At 48.4% G+C, this 18,059-nt stretch overlaps 1 protein-coding gene across 7 annotated transcripts in view; it reads right to left on the bottom strand.

Annotated features, from left to right (window-relative positions):
• The window catches only part of dixdc1b (DIX domain containing 1b), a 35,943-nt gene that overhangs the window by 9,793 nt on the left and 8,091 nt on the right, over positions 1-18,059 (bottom strand). For 5 of the 7 annotated variants that reach the window (XM_035434005.1, XM_035434002.1, XM_035434004.1 and 2 more), the window contains 7 exons: positions 17,724-17,853; positions 17,038-17,163; positions 16,348-16,606; positions 15,028-15,147; positions 1,425-1,537; positions 1,149-1,303; positions 366-455 (listed from right to left, as the gene is read on the bottom strand). In XM_035434005.1, the coding sequence (XP_035289896.1) occupies positions 366-455; positions 1,149-1,303; positions 1,425-1,537; positions 15,028-15,147; positions 16,348-16,606; positions 17,038-17,163; positions 17,724-17,853 (993 nt within the window). The remainder of the gene's footprint in view (positions 1-365; positions 456-1,148; positions 1,304-1,424; positions 1,538-15,027; positions 15,148-16,347; positions 16,607-17,037; positions 17,164-17,723; positions 17,854-18,059) is intronic. The other 2 variants (XM_035434007.1, XM_035434003.1) reach the window with 1 other exon arrangement.

Below are 18,059 nucleotides of genomic sequence, written 5' to 3'. Positions count from 1 at the left end.
AACCATTACATGACTGAACGCTGTCTCTTAGAAAAGCACGACAGAGAGGAGAAGGGAGAAGGGGCAGAGAGTGAATAAGAGAGAGACAGAGAGAGAGGAGGAGCAGGGCAGGCTCACAGAAAGCCAGAGAGAAATTGATACCCTCTTTCTCAACCACAGACAAAGCAGCAGGTCAGAGGAGGGAGAAAGAGAAACACAATCCTCCTTACTAAAACTGAAAAGGGGGCGCCAAAGAGAAATAAAATACAATTCCACAGTACAGGACTCTAAAGAACTCTGCAGTATATGCTCTACGTAGAAAAATATTAACTAGAAGAGAGAGAGAGAGAGAGAGAGAGAGACAGAGAGTACAGACTGTACAGTACCAGCTGCTGCTCTGGGTTTTCCGCACTCTCTCCCAGGCTGAGAGAGACCTCCTGTTCGTCTTCAGGTAAGGAGCCGTGCAGCAACAAGGCCTGGATAATGAACACAAGCACACAGGCACACACGCACACACACACACACACGCACAGTCCTCAGTCTCCTGCCGCCAGTCTGTCCAGCCTGAACACTCCTACGTTAGCAAACATTATTGTAACAAGTGTGTAGCACACAAACACGCACTCGGAATCACATTCAGTCATGTGACAGTGTCTCCAGGGGCGATCAGATTAATCCCCACTGCCGTCTTAAAGCTATACCTCCCTGTTTTTACCTGCCAATTTCTTCTCTACCCTCGTCTATTTTCTCAAATTCTCCTTATTCCCTCCACTCTCAATAGTCCACTTCAAATAAAGTTAGCTTGTACTACACTGTATGTAAGTTAAATGTTGGTGTAAAATGCACATTTTAGTCCACGGTGGCTGTGTCAGGGTTAATAGCAAATCAGTGTGACAGCATGGCAGACAACCAATTAGCCCATAATCTGGACAACAGCAGGTAAGAAATTAATTTATATGTCTGTGTGTGTGTGTGTGTGTGAGATTGTATGTTCAATTATTTTTTGAGGGCCCCTATCAGTCAGACCCCTTGGAATCATCCTAACTTCCTCTTCATACGGTGTCGCTGTGGGTGTGTGCGCGTGTGTGTGTGCGTGTGTGCGCGTGCGCGTGTGTGTATGCGAATGTGCGCACACGTGTGTGTACAAGTGGTCATGTGTGTGCAGTTACCTGCAGGCTGGACACCATCCTCCTGGCCTCCTGCATTTCTCTCTCCAGCTGCTCCTGTTGCTCGTACAACTGATCCTCCCAAGAGCGACGCCCCACTGGGCCAGAATGCACTGCAGCAGCCCCTGGACCACATGGAGCAGACTTTGCCACGTCATCTGGAGGCCAAGACAACAAGAGGGTTGTTGTGAAATCACACAGGGCAGAGACAACAGTGACAATGACTGGAGGTTGAAAAAAATGTGTAGCTCCCTGGCTGATCCACAACAAGCACCACACCTGATTTATTGGGTGATTCATCTAATTGGCCATCCACAAGCTCCCCTTTGTTCTCTGATTGGCTGCCAATGGTCTCTGCTTTGGGCGTGTGCGTAGGACTGGGGGAGCTGAGACTGGAGGGACAGGGGTGGAGAGGGAAAGAGACATTGCAGCTGTCAGTCATCCACGGTCCAATAGAGAAACACCAATAATACAAATACGTACAAACCACATTAAACCAATAATAAACCAATACTTCGCCATTATTACTTAGTAGGTTAGCATACAGCCCTCATGCAGGTTTACTTCCACAGCTTAAACTGTATTTACATTAATCCATTGTTATAGTAATTTCATTTAAACAATTAAGGTTAAGTGCCTATTTCAAAGGTACGATGGCCCAAGCTGATTTGAACAGTTCTTCTTCTTCTGGTAACCGGTATGTCTAATAGTGGACCATACATTTTAACAGGATCATCACATCATCCCAATACACTGTTATGAGGTACTCTGATCTGCACTTACGGAGGTCAGGTCTGAAGTACATTTGGTGATGTCTCCTTCTGAGACGAAAGCTTGTCAAAATGTAAATATTTACACAAGAGTACAGAAACATGATACACAGCAGCAGCTAAGTCTGCTGGCTAACCAGTGCCCAAGACACAACCATGGTCTCAAATAATAAAACACTTTGGAGTTCAATCTAAATGCATTGTGGTTCATCTGTTGATTCCCAATAACCAGGAAAGCACTAGTTAGGTCTACTTCTTTTCCCTCTAATCATGTGCTCTACAAATGCGGTGCACAATAATGATTTACAACAGTTATCCAAATTTAAGACCAAACCACAATGCGGCAGACTGAATTCCAGTTCAATTTGTGGCCACACTGCCCCCATTATGGGTGGATGACACAGAGGACTGAGGAATATTCCTTAAAGCTGAACTACACCCGGACAGAGAAATGCCCTCAGGATGTACAGGAGGCCCACCAGATACCGCTCACGCTGTTTCCTTGTAATAGGAATTCAGATATAATACCATCAGGAATTGTTGGGATTCATACTCAGGAGTTTGAGGGTCACAGAAGTTAAATAGATGTTCAAAGACTACTACAAAGGCAAGACTAAACCAGCATAACCACAGAGGGTTCACCACAAGATGCAAACCACTGGTAAGTCTCAAGAACAGAATGGCAAGGTCAGAGTTTGCTAAAAAGAAAAAGAAGTATATAAACTAAAGTTCTGGAACAAAGTCTTGTGGACAGATGAGATGAGTATTGGTCTGCACCAAAGTCATGAGAAGAGGAAAGTGTGGAGAAAGAAAGGAACTGCTCATGATCCAAAGCCTACCATCATGTGAAACAGAGTGAAGGTAGTGTTACGGGCATGTATGGCTGCCACTGGAACTGGCTCAATTGTCTTTATTGATGACGTGACTGCTGATGGCAGCAGGACAAATTCTTATACAGAAACAGAAAAGTATACAGAAACATCTGCTCAGATCCTGCCAAATGCCTCAGAACTCATTGGATGGCACTTCACATTGCAGCAGAACAATGACCCCAAACATACTGCTAAAGCAACCAAGGAGTTTTTCAGCAACAAAAAGTGGAATGTTCTTGGCTGGCCAAGTCAATTACCCAAACTGAATCCAACAGAACAAGTGTTTCACTCGACAAGAAGACAAAACTGAAAGCAAAAAGGCCCTGAAACAAGCAGGACCTGAAGATGGATGCAGTACAAGCCTGGCAGAGCATCACCAGGATCTGGTGATATCCACAGACTGCACACTTCAGTCAGCATTTGCAACCAAGTACTAAATATGACAAACCTATATAAATAAGATCATGTTTATTTGCCCATTTACTTTCAGTTGCCTAAAATGGGGGGCTATGTATAAAAAGGGCTGCAATTCCTACACAGATCACCTGATATGTATGCAAATACTCTCCAAAGCTGACAGTATCCATTTTACCCTCCGATTGATTGTTTCATTTCAAGTCCAACACGCTGGAGTAGAGCAAAAACAGCAAGAATTGTATTCCTGTCCAAATACTTATGAACCGCACTGTATAAATATATATCTGCGTATTGCAAAATTAAGGAGAAAAGGAGTAAGCATAAAAAAGAAATGGAAAAAAGCAAGAGGCTTCAGATCCACTGAGCTGTGCCACTAGATCTGGGAGACGATCAATAATGCACAAATGACCCACTTCAAGGACCGCAGCCTCGTCGTGAACTGCTGCCGTCTTCTTTGATTACTGAATTATTGAAAGCCCTGTTATTCTAAAAGGGCTAAAGAAACACACAATCCTCCCTCCAGCACTCCACAGCCCCACCACTATACACAAATATGGTGTCTCTAGCCTCTAATGACCTGGTCACACCAGCAAGCACACGGATCCTTTCTCTGACCACACGCCGAAGGCCAGAATGCATGAAGAGAGTAAGGTGAGTACGAGTCACGTTTTTTAATGGACCAATTTTCATCCCTACTTTTTTCCTTCCTGCCAATTCAGCGTCCAATCACATTTGTAAGCCCATCTTATCTGTGCAGCAACAGGGACAGCGTAGGGAAGCAAAGCAGCTTATTTTCACCCCACGGTCTGCCAGCGGAACTGTGCAGTCGACGCACTGGAGGAGCAGGCTCAGGCAGTGCGGGCTGACTGCAGGTATCCCATCAGCCACAGCGGTCACAACCCTGACAACCGAAACCCTTCCTCCAAGGGTGAGACTCCAGCCAGTTATGCCTTGCCCAAGCCAGCAAGACGTTTTCACATGCAGACGGACTCGCACTGTGCTCAGTTACAGCAGCGGTGGACACTATCGCTGTGAGAGGCTCCAAACAGCATTAATTATTTACTGTGCGCCCCCGAGATCAGAGAGTACACCAGGATCAGGAGGCAGGTGCTCCTAACAGCTCCAGGTGAGACACTCTTTAAACTATTTTGTCTTTTTTGTGATCTTTCCCTCACTGGCATCCTGGACTGAAGGGCAGCTGCACCCGTCTTTGCGATCCAGGGAGGACGGCCAACACGAGCACCCACAGCAGGGTGGCACATTCAGACCGCGGGTGGATGGGCCGCTCGTGAGCGCAAAGCTTCATCTGAATTACCCCAGTAAACACGCAGTTACACGATAAAGGCACCTGCTATCACAATGCATTACAACAATGTGCAGACTGTAAGCCAAAGGTACTGTGAAAGATGGATTCTGTAGGTGAGAGGGAGGGTCTGCCCATGCCTACAGAACAGACTGGGTCTGTGTCTCACACCCTGTTAGGCTGCTAAAAGGCTCAGAGGCTGTCAGCTCTACAGTGTACTGCATCTATACACAATCCACACACCAATAAGAGAGGTGTTCTACTCATACCTAATCAGAGAGAGATGCTCTACCCAACATCCAATCAGAAAGAGGCACTCCAGCCACACCTAATCTGAAAGAGGCATGACTCTCAAGCCCCCATTTTCACCTTCATTTCATCTCAACCCCCTTATGCGTGGCTGTGACTCGTGTCACGTGACTCACGCACCACTGGGGACCAGGTGTGTCTCTCTGAGCTGAGCTTCTCAAAACTGTTTCCATGGCGACCAGGAAGCTGTGGCCTTCGAGACCCGGTATGCGCTGAAAAGACGGGGGGGCGCATGTGCGTCCCAGAATGTGCCTGCGTGTGTATATCTACATGCGCTTGTCTGAGAGTGTTATACATCTGCATGAATACATCTGCATGTATGTATAAATATATATGTGTGCGTGTGCGTGGGTCCGTCAATGCGTGTGTTTGTGTGTGTATGTCTGCAGCAGTGTCTGAATGTGTTTATGTGTGCATATACATATGCTTACGTATGTGCATGTGTGCGTGTGTGTGTGTGCATGTGTGTGCGTGTGTATGAGCATGTGCATATGTGCGTGTGTGTGTGTGTGTGTATGTATGTGTGTGTATGTGCGTGTGTGTGTGCATGTGTGTTTGTGTGTGGGGGAGTGCATGTGTGTGTGTGAATGAGAGACACAGTAGGGGGAGGGTAAGTGGTGCAGATCAGAACTCCCTAATGAATTTTTTCCTTTGTTTTTTTTTTTCTTTCATGAAGCAACAATGCTGCCCCTCAAAGAGACTATGGGGGATGCTGTCCTTGTTATTGTGCGTGAAAAAGAGGGGTGTATGCCACAGAGCTTGTCTGCTTGTGTGTATATGAGTGTGTGTATGAAAGCGAGAGAGAGAGATAAAATGAGAGAGAGAGAGAGAGAGAGGGGTAGGGAAAGATAGCCCTGGAGTGTTCTGGCTCCATTGTCTGCTCTGTGCTCTGAATAGGCCTGCAGCTCCCATACTCAGAGGACTGAATATGAGTGCCCCCCACTCTCTCTCTCTTTTTTGTTTTTCATTTTCTGATGTCTTTCGAGCACCGCCTGTTTGAAACACCAGCAAACCCTCAGCTCCTGCTCCCCCTCATGTTTTGATCTGATCACACTCCAAACTTTTCCTTTCCTCTTTTCTCGGTTTGTACGTTTCAAACCTAACTAAATCTGAGTCATCGCTGTCCGCCTTGGCAAAAGAAAGAGGGAGAGAGAGAAAACAGAGAGGAAGGGGGAGAGAGGGAGGGAGAGGGCCAGAGGAAGAGAGAGGGGAAAGGGGAGAGGGACAGAGAAGGGTGGTGGTGTGGGTGTGAGAAAGAGAAGAGGGGGGAAATGTATTATCAGCAGGAAAGAATGAAAGAGGGGGAGACAGAGAAAAAAAAAAAGAGAGTGAGTGTGAGAGGGAGAAGGAGAGCATGCTGTGCCCAGGCCAGTAGGCCGTCCTGCGGGACTGAATACAGCCCCATTCACGTCCACAGGGCTCATGTGCGCTGAACAGAGGTGAAGCATTAATCACCTACCGAACCAAAAATAACTTCTGCTGGGAAAACAACGGCACCGAACAAAGGAGCGAGCGTCGTCTGCGAGAGCGCTGCTCACACAGTCCGCAGATAAAATTCCAAGCGTGCCCTTCGGTAAATTGCCGGTGGCCCACATGCGGCTTGGGGGGCGAGGAGGCGCGTGGTTTGAAGGGACGGCGCGGTTGCGCAACAGCAACATCCGAAACGGGGAGGCTGGGAGCCGGGGTGGAGGGGGCGGGGTGGGGGGAACGCAGAGGGAATGTTTGGGAAAGCTTTTTTTTTTTTTTTACTGGGTTTTTTTTTTTTAAAGAAGCAGTCGAAGGCAAAGAGAAAAGGAAATGATAATACAAACTCCGTCTCTGAGGAGACGCGCAGAGCGGAAAGCCTCATTCCCGCACGTCGGCCTGATGTAACAAACAGCTTCCACTGTGTTCTACATTTACAGGCTGAACATCACAGAAATGAGCTCTAAAAATGACACAAGGCTGATGAAAATTCATAGCAGACACACCTAGCAACATTAATAACAAAAATAACAAATTCCCACCTGGATAAGTTCAAAAAAAGACTAATCAGAAGAATGAGGTGAGCAGGAACATAGAGCTTTAGAGCTATTTTGCACATTTAATGTCCAGAACAGACTGCGGAAACACCGACATTTCGACACAGACAGCTGGCAGAACTGTTGCTCCCTCGCGCTCCACAATCGCGAGCAGCTTCACCAGCAGCTTTCCTCACATTATATTCTGTACTGTATGGTGTTAAGTCATCGGGCTAAGGCGAGCACGGTACTCATCTCTGGTCCATTGCAGACCTCCATTTTGCAGCGATTGGATCTGGTGGACATAGTTACAAGATGCCTTCAGACTAAATGAGACATTAAGGCACTAATTAGGGACCAACAATGAAGGTCTGTGCAATCTCAGACAACGTGCTGTATTCGCTCGATATAATAAACATCCCATTCTGGCCACTCCGTCCACCCCGTTGCCTTTTCCTGTCGGACGGGTCACCGCCTTCCCGACCGCCCTGCCAAAACCACACAGGAGGGGCAAACACCACAGGACAGGCCACAGAGCTGAAGGCATTCTGTCCCCAACGCAGGGAACCAGAGAGGGACGCTCAGGGTTTCATTTACAGTCACCTGCTGCGTCCACACAGGGCTCAGGGTGAGCGCTATGATCCTCAGCAAGTGTATGACACGCATCCCTGGGGTGACCAGTTGCACTTTCTCTATCACTGCCCTCAGGGTGCATATGAACACACGTAGCTCCAGCAGTAGTATTCCAGAGCCACCATCTAGATCACGCAGCTGTGAAAATGCGCTGTTATGGTTGCTATAGCTACCGCATTGCATTGTACGCCTAGACCAAAATCGTGTAGCACAAAAAGCCATTGGGTGGGACTGCAAAAGGTACAGACAGACTTCCCACCCCAGCAGGGCACCGCCAGCAGACGACCAATCAAAGGGGTACAAATCGAACCAATCTGGGCACTCGAGCAGAAGGGGAGAAAGTCATGTGGTAAAGCGGGGGTGGGGGGGGTGGGGAGGGGGGCGAAGACGCCGTGGGTAATATTGGAATGCGGCGTTTTTTAAAAACCCAGCAGAAAAGCGGCCCGTTGGGAGCGGAGGGCATGCCCCTCTCACATGACCGCCGTAGAAAAACAAAAGTGCGTTTCCTGTTCGGGACTGGGAGGGATCCTGTGCTCCGCAGCAGAGCGAGCCGCTAACCCAGAAGGCCCGGCGAGAGGAGACGCTGGCCGGCCGCACCACAGCGAGCTCATTCCGCCGTTAGATTTAAAATCTCCGCTCTGGCTCGGCTCCCAGGCATTTGTTGTTTTTGAACATAAAGCTGGAAACCATGCCAACTATTCCCAGAGTAGGACCATAATGCCTCTCTCAAGGGCTCAGAACGCGGGGGGGGGGGGGGGGGGGTTTAAGGGAAGAGAGCCATATAGCTTATTAAAAGGATTTTTTTTTTCCTCTGTGAAGGGCTGTCAAAGTATATCCCATATTACCCTTGTATTACTGTTTTATAGGGAGCGTTAAATCTCTGTTCTACAGAGCTCTTCTCCCACATACACCATGTTCTCCTAAATCTTACGCCCTAGCCCTCTGCTTCCCATGGCCTGGTCTTTCTGGAATATTTGCGGCCTAAAAGTAAAAAAAAAAAAAACCTGGACCGGACTGCAAACCTCAGGCGGTAATGGCAGACCGTGAAAGGGAATTATTTCTGCAACCGACAGTTGCAGAAATAATATACTATATACTATAATGCAACACAACTTTATTATTGTAAAGGAACACTTTTAATTTACTCCTATACAGACCTTTTAAAACAGGACGCGTGCACCAATGCCAGTGATTAAATGCCATTATAGCTGACTAATGCAAACCTATTTCAATGCAAAACATTTATTGACAGATAACAGATCAACCAAAGTAATCTGTAAATCACAGCATTGAAGTCTGTTCAAAGCACACAGTTCTGATCTGGGGGGGAGAAGTGGCAAGATCGAGAAGACCTGAGTGTCATTATGCTTATCATGATGTCACGCACGCCAAAGCACCTGTAAGGTGATAAGTACCGTATCAGGAGGAATGTACTGACACAAACAGCCCTAATGGTCACATAATAACACATGCTTGTTCAACCCAAGCCCATATGGATACTGCACATGGCTACCAAAGATAAAAGATATTAAATCTGCTATAGAAACAAACACATGTTCCAGTGTCACACAGAAACAGAATGTATGCGCTACTCACACTCAAACATACACAACAGTCATGCAACTAATACTGCACACTAGAACATATGGACCGCCATCCACACAGAATATATATGCAACTGTCACACAGTAGATAATATAGCTACCTTGAAAAACATATGACACTGCATTAAACCAGAAAATATTCAGTACTGCCACCCAATGATACACTCAGGCCCACAAAGCTTCTGTTCACTGATGCCATACACTGGAAGCATACTACCACTGCACAGAATAAGTGTTAATTTCATCGACTACATTCTTGACAAAAATATTCTACAAAGAAGATGTACAATTTAATGAACATTGAGGAAGGCATGACAAAATGCAAAACTACGATGAAATGGAAATAAACTGCACGTTCATGCCCTGATCTTCCAACCAGGTTTTCCTTTTGGTGACCACTACAAACTGGCAGACAAAATGTGCAAGCAACAGTTGGTCTACTTAGCATTACAGCATGAAGCATTTGGTCGGAAATTTTTAACGCCTTTTCAATAACATGTTTACAGGGGACCGCTGAAGATAAACAGCTAAGAGCTCCTCAAGGTGGCGAGGTGGGATGTGTGCAACTGCTGAACATAACATACTGGTAAAGGCAAAATTTATCTGGAACAGATACTGGAAGTTTAAAACTAAAAAAAAGTAAAATATGACATTTTTTCCTGAAAATCAAATATAGTGATAATTAAAACAGGGTTTTTTTTTTTTTTTTTTTTACAGTTTTTGCATAACTACATATGACAAGAGAAGGCATGGTCATATTTTGAGCAGGCACCATAGTGGCAGCATTCACATTTGCACATGGTCAATATAGAAACGTGTATCGAATCTAATGTAGGATTCTTCTATAACCTATTTTCTGGTATAATCTTGATGAATAAATATACACCTATCCATCTTTTGTTTGGAGATGTCAGACATATCATTTCTGTGACTAAAATAATAAAACTAACAAGACATTTAGTTGATTTATGATAGTCATTAGGTATATATGACAACAACGTGACTGAATGTCAAATTATTTTAATCAAGACTTAAGCCAAAAACAATCTGAATATAATTAACAGTGAATAGAACATGTACTTCCATGCTGTAAACTGGTGCACATAAACTATCTGCACACACTGACACATAAAGCACTTCTGTACAGTTTTATAGATACACCCCTGTCACACTACCTCCTGTTGGGCTCAGCTGTAAAAGAATTACTGATCTGAGGAGATCAATATCTGCGGACTGAAAAACACATCCACAAATCACCCATCTGTGAGAACGCGCTGCCAGCACACTGACAATGGCCACCGAGTGAAAAACACGCTCCACGTTTCTGGACGTTACAGACAGACGGACAGACAGATGGAGCGATGGGGTGAAGCTTCGCCGTGCACGAGGTGCAGCGGAGAAGAGTTACCATGGCGACTGACGGCAGCAGCGATGGGACGGTGAGACAGAGACGGCACCAGACCGCTGTGATGTCGCGTGTATTTTCCGCGCTCTTACCATTTCATCTGCTTGGCTCCCATCCTGGCGTCCTACCTCCGGGCGCCCGCGTCCCGCCCCCCAACGCTGCCCCCCCCGCCCCCACCCCCCTACCCTCCTGTGCAGCTCCTGTCGAGCCCCGGGAGAACGTCCCCGTCCCCGCTCCGGAACATCGCCCCAAAACGCACGGGGAGTTGAGTCAAAATGTCCGGACCGGGGCGAATAATAAACAAAAGGTGGAGAAGCCTTCTCTTGCGGAGCCCACCGCCGCGACCGTTCTGCTCCCCCCCCCCCCCCCCCGGCAGGGGCGGACCGCGCCCCGTTAGCGGTCTCGCGGGCGCTCGCCGTCCTCGGCCGCCGCCGCCAGTGGCGGGAGCCCGACCCGCCTCACGCGCGTTTCCGTAGAGACCGTCTGAGAAGCGTGCGGCGACTCTGCCCTGCGCTCTCCCTCATCACCGCCGCCGCCGCCTCCTCCAGCGCCCCGCTGCTCTTCTGCAGGAAAACAGCCAGGCTCTCGCTCTCTCCCCCCAGACCCTCCCTCACTGAACCATATGGAAATCCTGTCTGCCTCTGCCTCAGACAGATGAAAAAGGATTGGTATTCTATCACAGAGGCAGCTGCATCCTGCCCCTCTCTCTCTCTCTCTCTTATTCAGCTTCTGCCTGTGTCTTAAGGGCTAATTATTTCCCCATTCAAGCACGCATTGTTAGTCAGCAGATTCTTGCCTCAATAAATGTCTTTTTCCTTCCTTCTGAGGAAGATTGTCAGATTCCGATTCCCCCCTCCCTCCCTCGCTCTCTTTCGAGCTCTCCGCCTCGCTCTCTCTCTCTCTCTTTTTCTGTGTGGAGATGTCAGACATGGCCCAGCCCTCCAGTGTTTACCCTCCCCCCTCCTCCCTCCCTCCCTCCCTCTCGCTCTCTCACTTACACAGGGGATCATTGCATTGTTGGGGGGGTGAGGTGGGGGTCTCTGCAGGAGACTGGCTCATTCAGGCACACAAAATGGGGAGGATTCTGACAGCCAGCTCCCGTACTGGAAGGGAACTTTAAAGCCGTGCGGTTAAACCACTTGATGTAAAATATCTCTGGGGTGCACTTGAAGGAGAAAGACAGACCCTCTCTCTCCCCTTCATACACATGCACTGGATCACACACACACAAAGACACATATGCACACACACACAGACACACACACACTTCCAGACAAAGATATAGGGAAGAAAGAGGCAGATATCAGCAGACTTGGGGGCTTCATGCATTCACACACTGAGAAACACAACACAGAAAGAACACAGCAAAACACCCATATATCCTACACAGTCACAGCACAAACTAAAACACAGCAGTGTGTTCAGGCACACCCTCCACACCATAACACAAAACCGTGGTATGGGTCTGCTTCACAGGCTCTGACATGAGTGATGTATGTATCCTATCCCAAAATGCACTGCACAGAAATGAGGACAGACAACAAGGGAAGCAGGGCCATGATGACCTGAGGATCAACAGCGAAACACTCTGAAATCTGACTTTCAAATCCAGCCGATCCTTCAAACGGCGGTTTCAGGAGAAGACAAAGCGCCGTCAGGCCGCGCTCGATGGTGTAACTGTGACAACAGGAATTGGAACCAGCGGATTTTTTTCTCGCTAATCTTTTATATAATTGCCGCCCTCGGGAAGCGCGTTAACATTTGGCAGGTTCGAATCGCCCCACTCTTTCCTGGTTATGAAACAAACTTCTCCCACTCCAGCTCCCGGACACCGCCAGGGTTGCGTGCCATGTGACAAACAACAAGAGAAGCCAAATAAACTACTGGAATACAGTTTAGTTCCCCTCCACTGCACAGGGAAGTAAATACATGTATATGCGAAAGCTATGTACAGTTAATGGGATGGAGACTCGTGCTTGAGCCCTGCGACAGATTGGCGGTCTGTCCAGGGTGTATTCTTGCCTCTCGCCCAGTGCATGCTGGGATAGGCTCCAGCACCCCTCGCAACCCTGCTCAGGATAAGCGGGTAATTCTCTCACTTCAATTACTCCTCTACATTAGAAAACAAACCTCACAGGCAACAAAACAAAGATGTTACGTTTCATTTACTTATTTATTAAACGTCCCTCCTCTTTCAGGGTGACTTGAGAAGCTAGTGTGCCGTCCATTTCGTTACGGCTGGATATTTTTTACTCAAGCAATTCAGGGTAAGTATTCAGAAAGAAGCTGCTATTCGTGCCTGCAATCTCTCCTGCAAGCTTAGCTTCTAAAAAACGACACAACATGAATGCGCAGCAGCAGTTACCGTTTCCAGAAAAATGCCTCTATAGCTTTGAGGGAAATATTACACAGTGCCCCGCAAGGCAAACCCGCGGTATCTGCATAGGCACTCGGAACAGGGAAACCACAGAAAAAAAAGAAGAATGCGCATTCGTAAGATCAAATGTCCGGATGAAATACGTACACCTGCAGCAGATTCAATCCTTCTATGGCGTTTCAAAGCGAGCGAGAGAGCGCAAGACTTGAGCAAATAAAAGATAGAGGGGATGTGCTGATAAGAGGCGGCTGGGGGTTACATCACAGCCCGGATTAGCACACGGCAGGCAGGGAGGAGGAGGGGGGGGGGATTGTGTAACTGGTGTTTTACAGCAGGGCTGCTCTGCTCTGCTCTGCTCTGCGCGGCTGTGCTCTGCTCTGCTCTGCTCTGCGCGGCTGTGCTCTGCTCTGCTCTGCTCTGCTCTGCTCTGCTCTGCTCTGCTCTGCTCTGCTCTGCTCTGCTCTGCTGTGCTCTGCTCTGCTCTGCTCTGCTCTGCTCTGCTCTGCTGTGCTCTGCTCTGCTCTGCTCTGCTCTGCGCGGCTGAGCGCTCTGCTGTCTCGGCCCTGGCCCGAGGGCTGACCGCAGTCCCCCAGCGCGGCGCTGACGAGCGACCGCTGTCGACCGTGACCTCACGAGAGCGACCCGTCCTGGAGCGACGGGGACTGTCTGACGGCCTGACACCTCCCACCCCCCCCCCCCTCCCAACCGCCAATCCCGTATACCTACACAGTCTCACACACGCACAAGCACAGCCTCACATGCGCACATATGCACAGACATGCACACTTCCGCACACATACGCCCATAAGCAAGAACACTACACTATACACACATGCATGTGCACACAAACACAAATAAACATGCACATACATGCACACACATCCACATAAACAACATCCTCTACATACACATCCACACACATAAACAGACATGTATCTAATCACGCACGCGCGCACACAAACATACACACACAAACAGCATCTTCTACACACACATCCAGGCATATCTAATCACGCGCACACACACACACCCACATAAACAACACCTACACACACATAAATCCTAATGAATCTAATCACACACACGTACACACACATATTTAAAACCCATTACATACACACACTCCAGCAGCTGCTCCACGCAGGTCAGGTCAGTCCCCATCCATCTCCCTAAATGTGCTCAGATTCCCCAGCTGCTGGGCTTCACCTGTCCTGTCCCTCTCCCTCTCCCTCTCCCTCTCCCGCTCACACCGTAAACAGCACAGGGCACTGCAGCTACCCCACACACCTTCTCCATTTCAGCCTATCAAACGTTAATCGTGTTTTCCCCACCCAGAGAAGGAATAAAGCCATTGGCTCTCTCAGATACTTCAGGCAGACAACTGGACAGACCTCCTCAAAGCAGGCCCCCATAACGAGCCCTGGAGTCCCCAATATCTGTAATACTTCCTCCTTTAGCTCATGAGCTTTGATAGTAGCGCTGCTCCACTGACTGAAGACAGAAGAGAGTCATGCATGACTAAAATGTCAACCATTCCTTTACAATAAACAAGTCCATTCTTCTACAATCTCTGCATTCCTGATCTTTTTGGAGGGTTTCCCTGTTGTGCCAAGCGGTATTTGTCCAAGTCCTTTTCCCTGTTTCAAATGAATAGGGCTACAACAAGCAGCAGCGCTGTTGCCATGGAGCCATCCGTCGTAGCTAAGCGATGCGTCATAACCTTCGAGGTCGAGGTTTCAATCGAATCAATATAATCGCATTACGCCAGACCCCTAAAATGCGTGGAGCGCTCCGTGGATCAACTGTACTGCTCTACAGGGAAAAGCCATCTTCTGCCGTGATGCACCGTAAAGTGCCACAGGTTAGGCGCGTCAAACACTCACTCGTAATAAAGCTGCTGAGTGAGATGTATCGACCGGTTCATCTCTTCATGATATACAGTAAGACTACGTTTCCGCTCACAAAGGTGCACACCAGGGCGTCATACCCAACGGCCGCAGAGCACTCAATCAAAACCTCGTTTTACACTCAATTCCACTCTGTTAATGGCTGATGTCTTCCTTGCCGGAGCGAGTTTCATTCGCAGAATGTCCAGTCTCCTGCTCAGCTCTCTCAAAAAAATGGCACCAATATAAAACAACAGGAGCTGAATACACATAGCACTCCCGTGGATGTGTTGGCAGGGGTCTTACTCTGAGGGCACTGTCTCCACGCTGTCTTCTCGCCCGTCCCGCTGGCACTCGTACTGCTGCACCAGCGCCCGCACGCTCCAGCACGGGCTCTCCGTCTCATCATCCACGCTGGCACTGCGACTGCGGGCACAGAAAACACGCCAACCGTGAGAGGCCAAGCACAGGTGCAGCACACTCCTGCGGCCACCAGAGGGCGATACCCAAAGAGCCAGCAGCAGCTAATGGACCCTTTTAAAGCGAGAATGTGAGTGTGTTCCCTCCGTCAGCTAATCCTGTTAAACACAGAGCCGACAGCTTGATTCCGTTCGCCAGCTGAAGCCCCTGCTCGTTTTTTAGAACATTAAGGCCAAGGCGGGGGACTCACAGACAGGAGGATAAAGATTCCCATGTGTTCCAAAGGACTCAGCAACAGAAGAGTTTGTTCTACAAAGCAAAAACTATGATTTGTTCAAATCAGTGTAGCTGAAAACACAAGGAACCTCCACTCATTTTGGGGCCCATTCAGCCAGTACTATAAACCATCATTTTACCAGGGAGTCTGATCCAAAAGTTACACAGAATAATAAAACAATTTCCTTTGAAAGTGAGATCTAGCACAGTCAGGAAAAGTTCAGCAGAACAGCAAAACACCAAGTAAAAATATCACAGCCAAACAAAACAATCATATTGACTGCATTAGTGTCATGATACCACAACACTCAGTTCAGCACCAATATCAGCCAAAAGTACCAGGAGTCAAAAACCAAAATGATACAGTGTCAAAAAGAAAAATATCATAGTAGGCGGTAACATGTAGAGGCCTGGAACATATGGAGCATAACTCTCACAATGCTGTTGTTCACCATCGGATTGAACTGGAATGAGAAGATGATGGCACAACAGATAGAAAGACTCTTCACTTTGCCTCACAGGTGAACAGACAGCGATAACTCTTTACCACTATTTTTATTTCTTTATTTTGTATTTCTTTGTGAAGCACTGTTGTGATCTTCGCTCTAGAAAGGTGCTATATAAATAAACTTTACTTTATTACTCACATCAGACTGACCTGCTAACCTGACTGTTAAAACTACGTACAGAGGGTGAGATGTCGATTACTTAAATCCTTGGATCGGATGTATTTGTGGTGTCTAGTGAATTCGCACTTCATTCACACTTATTTCAAAAGCAACGTTAGTGCCGAATTTAGCTTCTGACTCCCACATTGCTCCACAAAATTTAGATTACCCAGTGAAAGTTAATTTATGCAGCAAAAGTAAACGTATGCAGTGAAAGTAACCGTATGCAGTTCAAGCCCATTTTTAGGGCGTGGCCTCTCACCTGTGCCACTCCTGCCTCAGGCTGAAGACACCGTGCCCCGAGCGGCAGGCGTCTTGCCGAGCCGCTGCCAGGGTTGCCACGGCGTTCTGTGCCATCGCCATGGTGGAGTTGGGCCGGTGACTGGCCGAGGAGGGCGGCGGCTGGCTCCGCCCTGCGGCGGCAGCTGCTGCTCTGTGACTGGCTGAGGCCGAGGGTTTGAAGTGGGCAGCCAGGGCCAGGATGAGCCTCATTGCAGACTTCAGGTTCCCCTCTACGATGTCTGGAGGAGACAGAAGGAGGCGGTACAATGACACAATGACACAACCTCCTGTAGACCAGGTGTTTCAAAGCTTTCCATGACCACAAGCCACTGACTGAGGGAAATTCACGAGGACAGGAAATTAATCCCAATTAGTGATTACAGGAATAAATAATAAAAAATTATATCATACCATAAATATACCAAAACATTTAAATCCTTACCTCACGCAAGTGAATAAAATTATACAAACCAGTGACCCCTTATTCAAATATAGCCACAAATACGTGAGTGCAAAGTTTAGGTAATTAGTGTGAAAGTTTGTGGAAGAGTTGTGATGCTTGTTTCGTGTGCTGAAACAGCTGAACTCTTCTCACAACCCGTCAGTGTGTCCTGTGCTACAGTTCGGGAAGCAGTGCTTCAGAGGGACAGCCTGTGGGAGTGGCTCTTACCGCGGGCCGAGGTCTGGGGCATGCGGATGCGTTTGGAGGAGACAAACTGCAGGACCTTCTCCACGTTCTCCCTGCTCTCCTGTCCATCGCGCGGTTCATAGTGAATACCCTCCAGGAGCTCACCAGCTGGGGGCGACACACACGCGCACACACACACACACACAGACAGACACACACACGCACACACACACACACACACACACACACACAGACAGACACACACACGCGCACACACACACACACACACACACACACAGACAGACACACACACGCGCACACACACACACACACACACACACGCACACACACAGCTGTAATGAATGCCTACCCCACTGATCTCCAGGGCACATCAGAGTCTTGAGGTCACAGGAATTGTTGCTACAAAGTCCCTCCTGTATCTGAGCACCTGTCTGAATGACCACTTCATACAGCTTATATTCTGCATTGGAGGGCTTTTACTGGAGGGCTATTTTATTCCACATTCTATTATACAGGTTTGTCTCAAAGCAAAGCGCACACCTTAACCTTTCCTCCCTGCATTTCCCATTCCATTATACAACAAGTAGGATTCAGGAGCGCCACTACTCAACATGCACCTGACCCTCACGTTATACAAAAGCCTGACGGGCGCGACACACGTAACCATCGCCTGTGACGTCACGTCGCCGCCGGCCGCGCACGCTCACCTACGATCTCGATGAGGTGTGCGAGCACCACGCCGTCGCGCAGGTCCTGCCGCAGGTCCCTCACCGGCGGCACCCCGGGCTTCTTCCTCAGCTGCGCGTTCACCCAGGACACGTACGCCGCCAGCTGCTGCTGAAACGCGCAGGCCACACGAGGTCAGCGAGACCGCCCCGCCCCTTTTCCGGCTCCGGAGGGCGACCGGAGGACGCAAGCCCAGCGAGTCGTGTGCCTCTTTCACCGACACAGTTGCACAGAGATTCGTTTTCATTTGACTCGCTGACTCGGTCGCGTTAAGGATTCGGTTCCTTAATGGCTCACTCACTCTGTGACTCACCCTC

This window comes from Anguilla anguilla, chromosome 9 (genome assembly GCF_013347855.1).
Source record: "Anguilla anguilla isolate fAngAng1 chromosome 9, fAngAng1.pri, whole genome shotgun sequence".
NCBI lineage: Eukaryota > Metazoa > Chordata > Actinopteri > Anguilliformes > Anguillidae > Anguilla > Anguilla anguilla.
This window is presented reverse-complemented; position numbering and strand designations above follow the sequence as displayed.